General features: G+C 30.2%; 3 protein-coding genes across 3 annotated transcripts; 2 read left to right on the plus strand and 1 right to left on the minus strand.

Annotated features, from left to right (window-relative positions):
• Positions 1–26: 26 nt before the first annotated feature.
• LOC126677313 (pentatricopeptide repeat-containing protein At4g37170) lies at positions 27–3172 on the plus strand. Its single transcript, XM_050371870.2, has 2 exons — positions 27–2525; positions 2842–3172. Exon 1 carries the CDS (start codon positions 249–251, stop codon positions 2277–2279), a length of 2031 nt encoding a protein of 676 aa, XP_050227827.1. The 5' UTR covers positions 27–248; the 3' UTR covers positions 2280–2525; positions 2842–3172.
• Positions 3173–8076: 4904 nt separating this feature from the next.
• Positions 8077–8869, plus strand: LOC126677321 (auxin-responsive protein SAUR50-like). The gene has a single exon (XM_050371884.2). It carries the CDS (start codon positions 8366–8368, stop codon positions 8684–8686), a length of 321 nt encoding a protein of 106 aa, XP_050227841.1. The 5' UTR covers positions 8077–8365; the 3' UTR covers positions 8687–8869.
• A 7006-nt stretch (positions 8870–15875) lies between these two features.
• On the minus strand, positions 15876–18756 carry LOC126677317 (peptide methionine sulfoxide reductase A5). Its single transcript, XM_050371880.2, has 4 exons — positions 18379–18756; positions 18172–18284; positions 17899–18043; positions 15876–16319 (listed from the first exon to the last, which is right to left on the minus strand). Exons 1-4 carry the CDS (start codon positions 18685–18687, stop codon positions 16122–16124), a joined length of 765 nt encoding a protein of 254 aa, XP_050227837.1. The 5' UTR covers positions 18688–18756; the 3' UTR covers positions 15876–16121.
• Positions 18757–19586: the final 830 nt, after the last annotated feature.

Here is a 19586-nt window from a genome sequence, read left to right on the forward strand (position 1 = left end):
ATCAACTGTGCTGGTGCTTGATTCATTTCTTTCCTTTCCCAGTGTTGTTAAATCTGAACAAAACCTTATCGGAACTTCTTAATTTAGCCAAGTTTAGCATTACCTTATAAAAAATTGTAAAACGCAATTGATGTATGCGTAATGCGTATAATAAAGATTAATACATTAGCCCAAGTACTCTGTTCTCTCTGTTAGCCGCTAACAAAAAAATTTGTTCCCTGTTAAACTTCAAGCTTTCAAAAAACAAAATGAAATTCTCGAAATCTTATTTTCTTCTAACTAAATCATGTTACTCTTCTCAATGCCTTATTCCTCAAAAACCCATCTTCAAAAACGCTCTTGTTCATAACTTATGTAAAGATGGTAGATTTAAAGAAGCAATTGATGTTTTGTGTGAACAAAAACACTTAAAAGAAGCAATTCAACTGCTCAATCTAATACATAAACCTTCTCCTTCTATTTACTCCACTCTTATACAATGTTGCCTCAAAAAACGTGCTCTTGAAGAGGGTATAAAGGTTCACCAACACATCAAACTATCTGGGTTTCTACCCGGTTTATTTATATCGAATCGGCTTCTTGATATGTATGCGAAATGTGACGGTTTAGTTCATGCCCAGAAGTTGTTTGATGAAATGGGCGAACGAGATTTGTGTTCTTGGAATGTTTTGATTTCTGGGTATTGTAAAGTTGGGTTACTTAAGGAAGCAAGGGAAGTATTCGATAAAATGCCTGAAAGAGATAATTTTTCGTGGACTGCTATGATTTCCGGCTATGTGCAGCATGACAGGCCTCGTGAAGCCTTAGAGTTGTATAGAATGATGATGAAGAGATACGAGTGTTTGAAATCGAATAAATTTACAGTGTCTAGTGTTCTTGCTGCTGCGGCAGCTTTTCCTTGTTTGCGAATAGGGAAAGAGATACATGGTTATTTAATGAGGACTGGGTTGGATTCTGATGAGGTGGTTTGGAGTGCATTATCTGATATGTATGGCAAATGTGGGAGCATAGAGGAAGCGAGGTGCATTTTCGACAAGATGGTTCATAGAGATGTTGTTACTTGGACAGCTATGATTGGTAGGTATTTTGAGGATGGGAGGAGAAAAGAGGGGTTTGATTTGTTTGCGGAGTTATTGAGGTCGGGGATTAGGTCTAATGATTTTACGTTTGCTGGGGTTTTAAATGCTTGTGCCGATATTAGCGCAGAAGGGGTTGGTAAGCAGGTGCATGGGCACATGATTAGAATTGGTTTTGGTGCATTGTCTTTTGCAGCAAGTGCTCTTGTGCATATGTATTCTAAGTGTGGCAATATGATAAATGCAGAAAGGGTGTTTAGAGGGACGCCTCGGCCAGATTTGGTTTCCTGGACTTCCCTCATTTCTGGGTATGCACAAAATGGACATCCTGCTGAGGCTCTTCAGTACTTTGAGTTGCTACTAAAGTCAGGGACACAGCCTGACCACATAACTTTTGTTGGCGTTCTTTCTGCATGTGCTCATGCCGGACTAGTTGACAAGGGGCTGCAATATTTTCACTCTTTAACTGAGGAATATGGGCTAACTCATACTGCGGATCATTATGCTTGTATAATTGATTTATTGGCCCGAACTGGACAATTTGAAGAAGCTGAAAAAATTATAAATAAAATGCCTATGCAACCTGATAAGTTTCTGTGGGCTTCCTTGCTAGGTGGTTGTAGAATTCATGGAAATCTGAAACTGGCAGAAAGGGCAGCTGAAGCATTATTTAAGATAGAACCTGAGAATCCTGCTACTTATGTTACCATGGCTAATATCTATGCTACTGCCGGTATGTGGAGCGATGTAGAGAGGATGAGAAAATTTATGGATAATCGAGGAGTAGTGAAGAAACCGGGTTTGAGTTGGGTTGAGATTAAGAGAAAGGTACATGTGTTCTTAGTGGGGGATGGTTCCCACCCAAGATCCAAGGAAATACACGAGTTTTTGGGGAAGATTTCAAAGAGGATGAAGGAAGAAGGGTTTGTTCCTGACACAAATTTTGTACTGCATGATGTGGAGGAGGAACAGAAGGAGCAAAATCTGTCTTACCATAGTGAGAAACTTGCAGTTGCTTTTGGAATTATTTCTACTCCAGAAGGCACACCAATTAAAGTTTTTAAGAATTTAAGAACTTGTGTAGACTGCCACACTGCCATCAAGTTTATATCAAAGATTGCTAATAGAAAAATTGTAGTCAGAGATTCAAATCGGTTCCATTGTTTTGAGGATGGAACATGTTCTTGTGGGGAGTTTTGGTGACTCATAACTAAGAAAGCTTGTCTGCAATTGCTAGTCAGAATCAAACGGTTTAGTGTTGAGTAATTGTAGATGTTCAGGTCCAGCTCAGCCTCCTAAACCACGAGAGGTGTTCGTTGGAAACTTGATATCACAGCTCCAGAGAGAAGAAGTAGTCGGGTGTTGGTTGATGCTGCATCTGAAGGTGAAAGATCATCGTAAGGCATAACTAGGAAGCTCGACACATATATCCTCCAACTCAGAAAAATGGTTAGTTCCTAAATAACACTGCAGTTTCAGGCATGCATATGCTTCCTACTTACATCAAAGTAAATAACTGAATCAAATGCATATAAGGAATTTAAGAAGAAAAAGATTTATATCATCTGCTTCTAGAAAATCCTTTTCAGACTGATTTGGCTAAAGAATTGAAAATTTTCAAGGTAGAAATTCACTTCCTTGCATCTTTTATACACGATTTTCATCCCAACTTAATTTTAATTCGGAACTTGTTCTCTCATTTGATTAATCCACACAGTTCAAGTTTTCTGTTTTTAACAACTGCTGAAACTGAGTTATTTTTCAGGTGTACAAGGCCGCAAAACCAATTGGGCAAATTGATTACAGTATTTGACATGGTGTATTATCTGCATTTATTGTTGTAGCTTAAAGTACAGATTATTTAACAGTACAGAAGTCGGCTAATGGATGATTAGCAATGCCAAATAGCTATCTGGTTGTGACGGGTAAGTTCTCTGCGCGCTCAAGTAAATATGACATAGCCAAATTATTTTTAACTTATGCAACCCATGCATCCTTGTCGAATAATCTACAGAAAAACTTTATTCAAAACTGGCTTGCATAAATAGTTTAATGGCTGTAAATAATAATCTCGCTCCAGCATATTTTGAACATACTGGATTATGCTAATTTCTTTTGACTGAGCAGCATTGCTATCTAAGATCATTAGTTTAAAGTACAGTTGTCTGAAAAAATCAATTTGTTTATTTATACTTCTCTCAGATCATGTCTTATAACATACTTGGAAACTGAATACAAAATTCGGAACTCATATCATTTTTTTTGGCCAAACCAATATGGAGGACCCTGTACTAAGACAGACGCTTCTAAGGAAATGAGTCGAATCCATCCTTCTTCTGAGATGCCGAGAATAGACTCTTTACCGGATACCATTTTTTTTCCGAAAGTCCTTGTACTAATTTTTTGTTTTTCTAGTCCCTCTACTTACCAAATTTTCAATTTTCAGGTCCTTTTGTTGTTTTTCCAATCCCTATACTTATAATATTTTTTTTCCTCCAGTCACCCAAAAGGGCATAAAAATCAAAAAATTGATAAGTATAAGGACTGGAAAAATAAAAAATTAGTGCAAGGACTTACGGAAAAAATAGTGTAAAGTATAGGGACCTTGGTATGGATTTGGCCTTCTGTTTTTGCTTTCTCCAGCTGCATATAAACCTTACTTCTCATGCATTAGGTGAACATACGATCGCATGTTGCTAAAAATAAAAAATAAACTTATATTTTCTAACGCAATTAAACTTGAATCATTAATCAGTTAAAAAATAAATTGAAGAGTGAAACGCTTCCTCAATTTAACAATAACTTAAAAAATATTTCTTTTGTTAAAAAAAAGTAAAATATTTCTAATTCAATTTTAAGTCATTTTTTCTTTATTATGTAATACGAGAAATTCTTATGTAGACTAAGTCTACCACGTCATCCATAGACTATACCAATAATATCATAACACCTCATTAAAATGAGGGTATTTTTGTAATTTCGTTTGTTATTTGCATACACTTTTGAATAATGATATTACAAAAATATTCTCATTTTAATGAGGTGTTATGGTATGATTGATTTCTATAATACTATTAAGTTCTCTCCTCTTGAATACAAGCAGAAAAGGTAAATAAAATCATATTAACAAAGTCAACTTGTAGAATTCAATTAGAATTACTACCCACCTTTAAAATTAAGATGAGAAAGTTCAAATTATCTTATCCATTAGGCCAAATTTAAAAACATTGATTGGAGTTTTTGTAGAATATCAAATATACAAAGACTGAAAGATGTTATGAGCCTTAGAACATGAGAAATGAGTCATGTCATGCCAGCAATGCAAAGATCGGAAGATTTGAGTGGTGCCAAGTGTTATATGTTTTGGTTGCTTATTTCCTATTTTTTGATTGTTGCCATTTTGGTGTAAGCAGGAACACATGGCTATACTTTACAATTTAATTGCTTCTTCACAGAACTTGGGGAATTTTGCACTGCAATTTATGCTGGATTGATTTATCCACTAGGTATTACACGTACATTGCATTTGCATTACATATTTTAGCTGTTACAATCCGAGTTTGGCAACTTGGTACATCCAGGGAATATCCATTAATTTGATATTCAAACTTTTTATTCCAAAAAATACATGCAATCACTTTATTAATTAATTGGATGATGTATAATATAACTAATTTTATATGGACAAAAATTCGAGCATATGCCATTCTAAACGTGCATTAGTGTACGCTCTTAACCAAATGAGAAAGAAAGAAAAAGAAATATATTGTACCAAATTAAAAATGAGCATTTCAATTGATTTATTATGGACTAATTATCATGGCTTCATGAGTTCATAGCCGAACTTCTTCTTTTTTTATCAATTTTGAAAAATTACTATTTTTTCCTTGACTTTTATGTTTCATATATTTGAAACTCCTTATAGAAAAGACGTTATTAAAGAAAATCAAAATGTGAGAGAAAAGTAGTAAATTTTTTAATATTTGTGAAAAAAACAGTAATTCATAACTAAATTTATGAAAATAATAATTATTATTTATTTATTTATCATAAATATTTCAATTTATTAGATTTTTTTTTTGTAATTGTAAAGAGAAAGTGCTTGTGAAGTGTAGCATAAGCGTTTATACTATTTGAATTATGATTTATTAATTAAAATAAAAAAGTTAACTATGGTTTTTTTAATTGTATAAAAAGAAAAAAATTAATATTTATAAAAAAAACTAACGATTTTAGCAGAATATTATTTACCATTTAAGTCGTAGCTCGTTAACTATAGGCATAGTGAGTATAAAATAAAGGCCTAATCACTCAAAACCCCCTCACCTTTAAACTTTTTTTCAATTCTACCCCGACGTTGAAAATTTGTCAATTTTACCCACTTTTGAATTTTCCGTTTTCAATTGTACCCCAATATTTTAATTTTTGTTAATTTTTTTACTTAAATGATTAAATCGTTCAATTAATTAAGTCTAAACATGAAATTAAATTCTTTTTTATTCAAAAAAGTACAAATAAGTCCTTTATTTTTAAAAACTAACTAAAAACCATAATCAAATTAACACTAATTTAAATTCTTAATTAATTTAACTAAATTTAAATAAATTTTAAAAATATACAATTAATATATGCGAGACATGTAGAATGTTTTAAACAAATTTCCAAACGCAAAAGACGTTAATTTAATTTTTCAGGGTACAATTGAAACAGAAAAATGCAAAATAGGGTAAAATTGACAAATTTGCAACGTCAGGGTATGATTGAAAAGGGGCTAAAAGGTCGGGGTTTTTTAAGACATTAGGCCTAAAATAAAAGAGTTAGAAAGAGTTTTTGTTTAACATTATCTGAAAAGGAGTCCAAACTTGGCATTCAAAATACGTGTCATAAAGGTAGGCATCATTTGAGCATAAGTCAAAAATGAAATGGCAAAATAAGTGTCCTTCGATTTGAAATGGGTGGCTCATAAAATGTTCATGTGAAAGAAAAATCATATCCGAAGAACATATATAATTAATTGGTAAATATAAGTGAGTAAAATTCTGTTTGTGGACAGAATTCAAAAGGCTGCCATAATTGGATTTAGAAAGGTCAGCATGATTTAAGCCAAGCCAAGTTTTTAGTTTCTCCTGAAATTGGTCTCCTGTGCCATTTTGTAATTAGGTCAAAATTATTATCCATTTTGAGTTTCATTTTCGTGAATCAATCGATGAATTTGGTGGGTGTCCATTTTAGCACATTTATCTCAATTTAATATTGCTGAGTTAACAACCGGGTAATGACAATGTCATAACGAACCGGATAGCGACGCGTTAGCAATTATCACCGGATTTTTTAACGGTGTATAAATTTGAGAAAAATAGGTAGTCGGTGTACAAAAATGACGATTTTTTAAGCGGCAGAATACGTATAAAGTTAGTGAATTTTTATGGCATTACTCCTGTTTCAATTACTAATTATAATAATTTATGTACTTTATTTTATTTCATATACTTTTATACAGAAGAAATGTGAAATTCTTGTTTGTAGTAAATCAGATAAATTAGCAGAAGTCTGTCTGTTGAATATAAACCGAAATCACTATCAACAACAAAGGGGACCAATACCATAGATTGGAGTTACTCTCAGTTTTGGCACAATCATTTAAGTAACATGCAGGAATATAACCTTTGGAGTATAGTATTCGTCTTTAATTTTCATAGCCTCCAACCAGTATCACTCACACAGAATATTGGTTTGTACAAACATAATTTAATATGTAAATGCACCAAATTTGATATTCACCCTATCCCAAATTAATAGACACTAATTTAAATTGTTCTATCTCAAATTATAGACACTCGATTTTACTTAAATGATTAAATTTTTATATACCTTCAACTATAGTAGAATGTGTCAAAATAAATAAAAGTGACCAAAAAATGCAAAGTTGCTATTAAATTAAATACAAATTAGTATGCGCTATTTTATTATAAATTAAATTATTTTACCTAAATAAATCAATTCTTTAATATATTTGTGTTTGTATTAATTATTTATAAATTCGGGTCCAGTGAAATAATGTTTTAAAAATTGTATGAAAATAAAATAAAGGAAAAAGAGTCATTTATACTTTTAAAATTTGACGTTGAGGGGTTTACTTGAAATCGAACCTTAGGATATAGATGACCCTTTTTTCTAAAATAAAACATTCTATTATCTACGTTTTTAAAGAAAGAAGAATAATGCATGTATAACGTTTTTCAAACTTTTTGTTTATAATAAATAGGCTTAACCCCTGAAAAACCCCGCACCTTTCGACCCCCCTTCGTTTGCACCCTCACCTTTCAAAATCTCCAATTTTACCCAAATTATCACCTTTCATTTTCAATTGCACCCTAAAAGTATTAAATTGGGCTTTTGTCACTAAAAAAAAGTTGAAATCGATACTTTATATTTTAATTCATGTTCTAAATAGTTCTTAATGTTTAAATTTCAACAACAAAACCATATTTAATGATATTTTTAATTGATTTATATTTTATATAAAAAAATTTAACTTTTAAAATTTTAGAAAATATGGTTTTATTGTTGAAATTTAAACATTGAGAACTATTTAGAATATGAATTAAAATATAAATTATTGATTTGAACTTTTTTATAGTGAAAAAGAGCTAATTTAATATTTTTATGGTACAATTGAAAATAAAAGGTGGAAATTTGGGTAAAATTGGAGATTTTAAAAGGTGAGGGTGCAAATGAAAGGGGGTTGAAAGGTGAGGGTTTTTTTAGGGGATTAGCCTAATAAATACATATAAATATAAGGTAATTTCAAAATAGATAAGAAATGTTCAATACTAAAAAAAAGATAATATTATGAGAAATAAAAATGAAGAAACGTGGGTGGATTGGATAAAATGTTTTGCAAGAAAAGACACAATAGGGACAACAAATATTAGTAAACCAAAGAAATATATTTACAACCATAGAACTCAAAAAGGGTCCAATCAATGACATTATCAAAGACAAAAGTTGGAAAACTAAGGAGAGAAAGAGTGTCTCATTGATGTCTTAGAAGGGGGCAACAACCCCCATCTCCTTTGGAACTCCTTTTTTATTACATTTCTTCTATCCTTTGCTCTCATTCCTAACATCTCACATGTCTTTGTTTCAAAACCCTAAACCTAACTTCATTTTTCTCCCCATAAATACTTCTCCACCCAACTCCATTTCAATCATTCAAATTTTAGTTAATTCTCTCTTCTCTAGCCAACTCCATTTCAATCATACAATTAACTACTTTAGAGTCATACATGGCTATAAGAAAATCAAACACGAGTCCTCAGACTGCAGCAGCTTTGAAACAGATTCTTAAAAGATGTTCGAGTTTTGGTAAGAAAAACGGGTTTGATCATCATCAAGATCTTCCTTATGATGTGCCCAAGGGTCATTTTGCGGTGTACGTGGGCGAAAATAGAAGCAGATACATTGTTCCACTGTCATGGCTGGATCATCCTGAGTTTCAGAATCTGCTGCAGAGAGCTGAAGAAGAGTACGGATTTAAACATGATATGGGTATTACAATTCCGTGTGAAGAAGTTGTTTTTCGCTCTTTAGCGGCGGTTATAAGATGAAATTATTGTTATATTTATAGATTTTCATGTTCTTATAACCCTAACTGCAACTCAGTTATTACTCACCATTGTTTTAGCCTAGTGATCATCATATACTGTCAATTCTCGATTTTTCTTTATGGTGTAATTGTTTTTTCAAAGATTGATAATAATGAGAAGCTGCCATAGGCTCTGTTCTTCAAATTCTGGATTCAAATTCAAATTCTTCAATGTTCAGTTTCTTTCAAGTGTTCTGCTAGCTTTTCTGTGTTGGAGGGAAAAGAAAATGCATAAGTTTCATATTTGGTTATTGTGAATTGTGAAATCAACGGTCAAATATTTTAGGAAAATGTTAGAAAATAAATCTTTGAAATTTCAATGCATAAATTACACGTGGATGGTTATATTAACATCATTGGGTATTAAGATAGTCTGAGGTGGATTTTGATTGATCTTAGTTGGAATAGAAACGTCGCCGTTTTCTTCACAGTCACATGCGAGAGTTATAGAATGAATTGTCCCTTTTGCTGAATTTTTCAAACTTTAATTCTCTTTTTGATAAGGTGGTGAGAGCATTTCTTTTCTTATTTTTAATAGTAATTTTTTAAAAAACAAATGCACAGGTAAAGGTAAAAAGTAAACATTAGAAGTAAATTTACTTATTTTAAAATTTAATGAATGTTTGCAGTTAAGTTTCATTTGTAAAACGTTTCCCATAAATTTTTGAGAGAACTTACAATCAAATCCTCCAATTGTAAAATCCAACCCATATTATGTCTAAAAAAATTAAAATTCAATTCTTTAAATTAAAATTTAATATGTATCTTTTATAATATATTCAGTTATATCTATATTTTGGATTAAATTGAGAACTAATTCTTCTAAGTTGAAATTTGTTTATTTAGTAATTGACTGGACATCAAAGCATCTTAAATCAAAGGCAAAATGCTTTTTTGTATTTATATATATATTTTTATCATTTCTTCAAATATATTTAAAAAATATAATTTAAATACTTTGCTCCGTCAATTTTACAAAGTGAGATAAATTTATCAACTCTCAATTTACACCAATTTTTAAATACGTATTTCTCGTTTTAACCTAAATAGCTCTTTTTAAGCTTAAATTAGTGATACATTGTGTAAAACATTCACTTATTAAATCAGAAACTTATACAAATAATAGTACAATTTAAATTTTGGATGTATTTATTCCAATTTACAAAATCAACATGAACGTTTATATTAAGATTTGAAAATATATTTAACAAAATATTCAGTTGTGAATATAAGAAATGAATAATATTAAATAAATTTATAAATTATATTTATTTTTTTTATTTAATCGCGAACTTTAAAATGTCTTAATTGTATATATAAAGTTTCATTTTACATATGATGATGTGATAATCGTTTATTGGTGTGATTTTGCTGAGGTTGACATTATTTTTGACAGCCACATCATCATATTATGATCTCGTGTATTAAATTGAGAGAAAATAAAAAAAATTATATATAGTTGAGATGTTCTAAAATTCATAATTAAATTAAATAATAGATATAATTTATAAATTTCTATAACATTATCCGTATAGAAAATCATTTTGTCTTGATCAATAGTCTATTGTTCACATCACATCACTTCCATGTCAAAACTCTAAGATAATGAGTTAGTCTTTAATTTCAAACGAATTTAATATTCAGATAAGATGAAGGTTTACAATACTATTTATATTAGGGGTGTACAATTGGTTCGAACCAAATTGAATCAAATTAAATTTTTGCTTTTTCTAAAAATCGAATTGAACCGAAATTTTCAGAGAAAAATATTTTTCAAACCAAACCGAGCTGGTCGGTTCGATCTATTTTTTTTGGTTCAATATGTCTTTCGATTTACATGTTTAACTGCCTGAAACTTTTATATATTCAAAACCGAACCAAACCGACCAACCGAAAATCTTAAACAGAACCAAATATAATTTTTTGGTTCGGTTTTGATTCGATTTTGCACACCCCTACATATAAGACAACATATACTTAACCTTCAACTTTATATTTTTACCAAATATATCATGATCTTTTAATTTTTCTAGTTTGACCGATCATTTTTCAGATTTTTGTCAAATATACTCGTAACCTATTTTGAGCTGATGTAACGCAATATTTTGTATCTACGTGTACAAAATTTATCCTATATGGCATATATATAACCTTACGCACGATCAGTTGCAAACGAGTCATAAATATATTTAAAAGAATATTAAATTTGTGGATAGATAGTTTTACTTTACCTATATATAAATATCGTATTTAATTTAACAATTAATTTATTTCTACAAAACAGAAGAAAGAAAGAAAGAAAGAAACATATTAATAGGTCATGTCGTGCAGAAGATGGCTTTGTCAAGTGATTGGTATATGTAGTAGTATTAATTTGTCTCCATTTATCTATAAGCAACCAAAAACAATAACATGACTTGATGATCAACCCGTGAATAAGTTGGAATTTGCAAGATCATTTCATTATAATTAAACACAAATCATGAATGAAATGTCCAAAAAGTTATAAATCAAGTTTAAAAATGTTCGTTAGTTTTTTGCATTAATCAATAGATTTTACATATATATGTGCATCTCAAATATGCATATTAGGTTACCTATTTTATGTATCTCTTGTTACAACATATAATACTTAAATTATTGTTTCTTGATCTAATGGTTTAAATTTTAATATATAGTTGATTTGTCCATGCTGGTTTGCATTATTTGAGCAAACAACTTTTTTTAGTGTGATAAAAAATTTATATGCCAAATGAAGCTTAAATAATGTTAAAGTCAAATGTATTGCATAGAGGCTATTTATTATTTTGATCAATTCAGACTAATTAATTACTAGTTGATTGAATTTTTAGGAATAAATAAAATTAGATTAGTCAAGAGACGTCTGCAACTTGCTAGAACTCTTCAGTTGACTAGAATTATATTATTAGTCATATGAAAAAAGTATTGAATTATTAAAAGATGATGCCGATCTTTTTTTTAAGCATCCATTTCTTATTAACTAGTTTCGCATTACGTGCTATGCATGTGGCTCGTAACGTAACTTCTCAATGAACATATTAATAAATTTATTATAATTATATCAATTTTTTTATTTATAACTAATATTAAATTAGTATAAAAATTTTATAAAAGTAAATATAATATATTCGGTTATTAATTTTTTTTTTCATACTGAATTTATTCTTCTTTTGGTTTTATAATAACCATAATTAAATAATTAACTTAATTTTATTAATAATATCTTTAAAAATAATAAGATAGAAATTTAAATAATAATATATTGACCAAATACAATATTTTAATTTTGTAGTTCAATCAAACTAATAGATAGGTATTTTTCATGGTTGTCAAACCCGGCCCGGTGATAAAACCGGTGAGACTAGAGGGTCAAGGGTTAAAGGTTCAACCGGGGTTCAACCGGGGTTCAACCGGAATTAAACCCGTATTATAAAAATAAAAAAATAAAAAATTATAACTATTAATAATCATATATATATATTATATAATAAGAAACATAGACACAAATACTAAGTTAGCTTGGTGGTATTGAATACTTCCACTAAAAATACTAAACAACCAAGGCTCAAATTCCAGCAATGACATTTAAATTCCTTATTTTTTTTTAATAAGGGCTTGGGTTTTTAAGTGATTGACCGAACCGGATCGGGTTTTCCGGTTATTGGACCGGTTAATTGGTCCAATTCAGCGGTTATCCGGCCGGTTCGATTAAAAAACCGCGGGTTTGTAATTATAAGGGTTTTTAGTGCAACCCGAACCGTTGATATGACCGCTTCGAGGGTTTTCCGGTCGAACCGGCCGGTCCGGTTCGGGTTTGACAACCATGGTATTTCTACTAATTTGGAGACAATTTAGTTATTTTTTACATACTAAAAATTAAATTGTAGATAATTTAGTTACCTATTCTAATTAGGACTTTAATTATAATAGTGATTAATTAAATAACCAATTAGTTAATGACTATAAAATTATTATTTATAATAAACTGAAAAGGATTATTCAGTAAATTTGCATGTCCCCCATCCGTGCTTTTATATATTTCTTATTAATTAAGGTACACATTGTAACAATGTTTTAAAAAGGAGACATGTCCCTACTTAATTAATAAAATAATGGAATACTTCATTGAATTATTTACGTATATTATGTTGAAACTATATATATAATTTTGTATTATATAGTTTCAGCATATTATTGCATAGTAATCCAACCAAATGATTGCATAATTCTTGTCCATAATTATATTTTTAAATGAAGTATTTATTTAATGTTGAAGTGGGACTCAATGTTCTACACATTGCCGTTTAATTTGCTATTTATTAAGCAATTGAAAAATGATGATAAACAAAATAAAGGTGATGAGAGCTAAGTATAATAATAATTAAGATCGAAATGGGAGACAAAGGTCACATGTCAACACAGTGTGATATGTCATATAAACATGAAATATAGTACTAATATATAGCACTCTCATATTCTTCTAAGCAGCATGGCTAATTAGATAAACATTTAAAGGTTGCTACAAATTTTAAGTCCTTTGCAGTGTTATTGATTTCAAAAAGACATTATTATCAAACTATTATATTATTTATCACTAAATTAAATATACAAAAAAAAATGTGCAAAGGCTGCTCTCTCTGGCAGTCGATCACCAGTTAGTTTTTGTTGTCTTCTAGGGCTGTAAACGAACTTAATTGCTCACAAATGATACGGCATTCTGTTTCAAAAGAGTTTGGTATGTGTTCGTTCGCATTTTAAATAAATCGAGCTCGATTTTAATTTTATGTTTATTTATTTAAACAAGTTAAACATGAACATTGTAATGTTCGGCTCGTTACATTCATGAACTCGTGCATAAATTTATTTAACTGTTCGTGAACGGACTCGTATATGAGTTCGATCTATTGTTAATAAGCGTGCTAAAATATAAGCTCAATTAAGAGTTCGTGAACTTGCTCGTACATATGTTTGATAAAGAATTTATAACTAGCTCGTATGTAAATAAAATATAAAAATTCTTTTAATTTATTAAACTATAATTTTAAGTAAAACTTCGTAGTTTTGTTAAAAGAAAATAAATGAGTTATATGATTTTAAAAGTTATGTATATGTTTACTCCTATTATACCAAAAGTCTCTTAACCCTAAAATTGAATTTATGCTTCGTTTGTATTCAGTTTGTGTTCATTAGCTATTAAATAAGTTAAGTTTGTATTCGTTCATTTAAACTCGAACCGTACATGAACATTATAATTTTTTAATGAATCGAATACGAACCGTACATGAACACTATAATTTTTTAATGAATCTAGCACGAACACCTCATTTAAAATTCGAATGAAGATGAATCAAAAGATGAGTGTCTCTCTTGTATAACAAAATGAACATAAAAACTTCGAACTTCAGAATATCATTACATAAAAACTTCAAACTTCAGAATATGTCTCCACTTTCTATTATCATATGTAGAAGTTAAAGATGCCTTCAGTGACGGAGCTATGCGTGGACAGATCCGTGTGTTCACCTTGGTAGAAACTGCAAGCTTATTTAACGAAAAAGTTTTAATTTTGAACTTTTCACTCGTTAATTTGTATGAAAAATATTTATTAATTAGTTTTTATATTAAAATTTGCTACGGACTAAATTTTTTGGCTACACTTTTGGTAGTTGAGGAAAATAGAATAAACTTGCTAATTATGTGTGGAGCTTATTGGGGAAATAACAAGTTATATTCTTGGATGAAGGGTCACTTGTTTTTTCTTGTCATTTTCCTCACAAGATTAGTTTAGGTTTTAGAATGATGATAAAGGGTAGATGAGATGAGGATCACCACAATATTAATAAAAAGTGGGTGGGGGTGACTTAGAGTTGTAGGGCAAGGATGATCATGTACCTAAGGGGTACCTTCATTATGTATTAATTATCTTCTCTTCTTCTTAATGCTATACATGTTGGGTAGAGAGGAAAGTAAGAAGAAAATGAAGCCAATACTAAATTTTGTGTTTAATATGTTTTGTGTGTACACATTCAAGTTCCAACACATTCCTTGTAAAATATCCAAAATGTCTCCCATAAATCAAACTCTAAATTGTGCATACTTTGCTTCTTGTTCTTTGATGTTGGCATTCTTTTATTATTATTATTTGAATTCTTGTTATTGGTGTGATTTAGTGTAGAATTCTTAGTTGGAACTTGAATAGAAATGAAAATGATAGTAGCTGGATTTTTAAAAATTATAAGGTCAAATATTTTTAATTCTATAATGTCAAGACGATAGGAAACGAGCTATAACTATTTTAAATGTTTGTTTACAAATTAAGACCAATACTCTCTACATTTTATAAAAATAGAAAAAATAACCAATTATTTTATTACATAAAAAAGTGTCAATTAAAGACAAAATTATTAAAATGTCCCTATAATCTTATCATATTGGCATTCATTGATTAATAGTTATGATGTATGACCTTTAAACATATAAAATTATAGGGCACCTCCTAAAAAGGCTCTCTTAATTATGTATCCGCCTTCATAATCATAATCCGAGATTAGGCAATATTTGTATAGTGACTTTGATTTTTGTAAATCATAAGAAAAGTCTAGAAATATTATGTAAAAAAGTAAAATAATATTTTATTTATTAAAATTATTAAAAGAAAATGTATAGAGAAAATCTGTCAATAGAATAATAAAACAGTAATATCAGTCGTTGTAACGAGCAGACACAGTCCCTAGTTGATTTTGTATAAAACATTGATAATGAGAAGACAACCAACAAATTGTAGCAGCTTCCAATTAAACTTTACCTTTTACAACTGAAGCAACATGTCAATTGGACTTGAATTGAAATTGTGTGACAAATAATCTTGTTATTTCAAGCATTTATTTCACAAACCAACACTGTTAACAAGTGAAAACATTTCTTCCTCATCAAAATGGATGTGAGGATCAATTTACATTATATTGAGATTTCAAACATTTATTTCATACAGCAACTCTGTCCAACACGAACTGTTATTTCACAAAGATTCATTGGTTGCTTCTTAAGGAACACAAAGAACAGAGAAATTTATTCACTGACAAAATTTCATTAGTCACGTCAAATAATTGCGCTAACATAAATAAGTAATATGAACAAAAGAATTCAATTATAGCAGTCAAAGAATAAATTCATCTGAATAAACAACACAAGCTGTGGCTACTTGAGCAACGAAAGAGTATTGAGTTCTAAGAGTGTACCCAGAGTCTGTCCGCTTTTATCATCCGTTTGCTATGACCTCAGCAGCATGACATAGTCAATATCATTAACGGTGCACTTGAAGGAACCGCTTTGCCAACTGAAACATTTTTCCAACAAAATTGTACTCTAAAAGCCAACTACACATCTCTCAGGACAGGCCAACCTTTCCTAACAATATCGCTGATCTTTGCTTCAATCTGGCTTTGAATCTTAGGAGGACAGAGCTCCACCGCATAACCATTTAGCTTAGCTGCCAAACTAGACTTTTCAAGCTCCTCTTCTGGCAAGTTCCCCATCAGCTGAAGAAGAAATGGTCTTCGCTTCAGCTCAAATTTCTGCAACCAAATGTTAAAAATTCAACAGTTGCCACAGTAAGGACAAGTATGTAATTTTCGGAGCTAAGAACAATCTGCAATTCTTGGAATAAGAGTCAATCCTATCATTAGTGGACAAGGAATCAAAGATTTCACTATATTTTTATACTTGCAATCGTGCGAGATCCTATAAAAAAAGTTGAGATATTAACAGAACTGATTATCCATGCATGCATATGCACCACAAGAGAAAAAGGAGGATGACACCCTAGATTATGGTTTTGCAATGTGAAGTTGGTGTAGAAATAACAGAAGTTGGAAGTTTACTAAGACGCTTCTATAGCTCTAATAAATACTTTACAGGTTATAAGGCTCAGAAATAACATTTTCATACCACCTACATAAAAGAGTGCTATCAATTGGATTGACCATTAGATTTGATTCAATATTAACATGATCATGTTTGGTAGAAGACGAAAATCAACATCGTTCGTTGGATTGACTCTTTAGATTTAATTCTTGACTTTTGCTTCTCCATTTTGGCAGGAGTGAGAGTTTATTTTACTGTTCTCTTTTAAGGAAGAAATTCTTCAGGACTGAAATTTGTTCTCAGTGAAGAGTTATCATGTAGGACAGTTACATGCATATGAAATCCATTAGAAGATAGGAGACATCTCTTAGATGTTCTAGGAATTTTCATTCTTTGTCTACCAGCGCCACTATGTCCCTGACAACATCTCAGCTAAACTAAGTCTTATTCCAAACTAACTTTACATGTATACATCAAGAAGTCGCCAATTTCTCTAAGTGTAAACCTAACTTTACATACATATAATTGTAATCATTACAGAAATAGCTTAATAGTTAAAAGTTAAAACTAAAAGTACAATAACATACATAATAACATCCTACTGAATTATATAAATATATCTAGCTTAGCACAACCTCTGTTGATGCATATATCAAACAGAAATTCAAGTACAAAACTTGCTAGAGTACAATTTTATTATCCTTTACGATTCAGGATTCGTGCCTTAATGCGTGATGCATAAGACTGAAACCATAACAATGACCAAATTATTGTCAATTCAGTAGTCCAAGTTGAAGAAGTCATCTAAAGCAGGAATTGCTTTGAGTATATGAAACCAGAAAAAGATATGTTTCAACACATAATAGTCTTCAGGTACTATACACAAGTGCATATAATATCATGAGACTAACTTGTAAATTTATTGTAATAATGATTTCTGAATTTCTCACTAGAGGGACAATGTCTAACTCAACTCATTTTTCAAATGGAGGTCATTTATCAAGTTTAGCTCATTCCGAATTATCTAACTTTCATTTCATTGAAAATGTTAACACACACCAGATTCTCCCATATCAATACTAGACAGACACATAGCTATATAGCCACAATATTCACTTTCCAATAGGATCTAACCATAAATATCCATGCAAATCTACCCAAAAACTCATGGTTCAAATTGGTTAATTATACATGCTAATGAGGAAATCTCTGTCTACTATTATCTATAAAATAATCATCAGTCGAAACCAACATATAACAAAACCGGAGAAACACAAAGTTCAAAGAAACCTGATGTTCAGGTTCCGCAGGATAAAATGCAATGAATTGTTGAATTTGAGTAGTAACAACACTACTCCTGGACTTCAATTGCTCATTCTCTTTACTAACAGCCGCCAATCTCGATTCATCAGATCCATTAGTAAATATAATTGACCTGCATTTTTAATCTTAATTAACATACAACCACACAATTCGCATTTCAAATTTAAAAAAAACAATCTAATTATCCATTCTAAAACAAAAAGAAAAAAGAAAACCATTAAATACTATAATCTTGTTTACCTGTACTGATTACCTACATCAGGACCTTGACCAAAAACCTGCCTTGAATCATGACTTGACCAAAACACATCAAGTATTTGCCTATAACTGATTACTCTTGGATCATATTCTACCTGCAATTCAGTTAAAATAAATAATTTTTTACTAGGAACAGTAATATTATTAGCAGTGAAAAAATGAATTCGTTAATTCATAATGAGGAGGTACCTGTACGGACTCGGCGTGATCGCCTAAGCTTCGATATTCTGGGTTAGATTTAGATCCGCCGGAATATCCAGCAGTTGTTCGGATAACACCATTTAAGCATCCAAATATTGCTTCGGATCTCCAGAAACTACCGAGAGCGAAGACTGCTGTTTTGACAGGCTGATTGGAATGATCCGATTGGTCTCTGGATGGAGTGGAGATCCGTTCAGGGATCCGAATTGAAAACGCGGGTTGATTGATTATTGATGATGAAATTATGAGTAGTAATGCAACTGTTGTAAAGGAGAAATTAGTAAGAGAGAAAGCCATCTCTCTCACTCATTGTTTGCCGGAAACTTTGTCTCAGAATATTGTTACATGGTAATCCGGGCGGATCAGCCCAACAAACAACAAACCCACAAGCCCGTTAACAAAAGAGTGTTTAATCGATAATAGGAAATAAGAAATATTTACAAAATACAATTAGGCTTCTTTAAATAAGTACCCTACATGATTATATTTAATTAGATTTTTACTGTTGACCAAAAAACAGTTGATGACATATTTTTTAAGTTTCTAAATTGCACAAATAACTTTATAATATTTGAGGATTACTGTCAACTATAAAAAAGGAAGGAAGTGGTTACAAAAATCAAAATCTCCTACAAAATCTCAAATCATATATATATATATATATAGCAAGTAATATTCAAAAATCTTTAATAATCCTTAATTACAGTAACTGATAATTTGAATTATATGCTATAAACGGCAAAAGGGAAATTAAAAAAATAAAAACAACAAGCATTTGAGAAACAAAAAAAATTCCAGCGAGAAATTCATCAACTTATCATAAACAATCAACAAATATGAATACACAATATAAATTCATTTATTTGTAAAAACAAAACCGATATACTGTCAGTTTACATGTAGTTAACCATTAATAAATTAAATTTAAAAAAAAACTATTAACATCATAAAATCATTTTTAGATAAATCTAACAATAATATATCCTAAAATTAACAGTACACTAAATTAGTTAACTGTGAGTTAACCAGTAGTCACTTATTAGTTAACTTTAACTAATAAAAAAAATAATTAACATTATGTATTCATGTTTTAGATAACCAACACAAATATAGTTAATTAATAGTTAACCGTTAGAAAATATATAATTACCTACTAATTATTTTAAAATTTATTCAAATATAACAAAAAAAATAAC

Source organism: Mercurialis annua, linkage group LG4 (genome assembly GCF_937616625.2).
Source record: "Mercurialis annua linkage group LG4, ddMerAnnu1.2, whole genome shotgun sequence".
Lineage (NCBI taxonomy): Eukaryota > Viridiplantae > Streptophyta > Magnoliopsida > Malpighiales > Euphorbiaceae > Mercurialis > Mercurialis annua.

Coding starts and splice junctions, on each gene's coding strand:
- LOC126677313 (XM_050371870.2), top strand. CDS start 249: ATGAAATTCTCGAAATCTTATTTTCTTCTAACTAAATCATGTTACTCT.
- LOC126677321 (XM_050371884.2), top strand. CDS start 8,366: ATGGCTATAAGAAAATCAAACACGAGTCCTCAGACTGCAGCAGCTTTG.
- LOC126677317 (XM_050371880.2), bottom strand. CDS start 18,687: ATGGCTTTCTCTCTTACTAATTTCTCCTTTACAACAGTTGCATTACTA. Junction 18,285..18,378: donor ATCACGCCGAGTCCGTACAG/GTACCTCCTCAT, acceptor ACTGAATTGCAG/GTAGAATATGATCCAAGAGT. Junction 18,044..18,171: donor GATGTAGGTAATCAGTACAG/GTAAACAAGATT, acceptor TTAAAAATGCAG/GTCAATTATATTTACTAATG.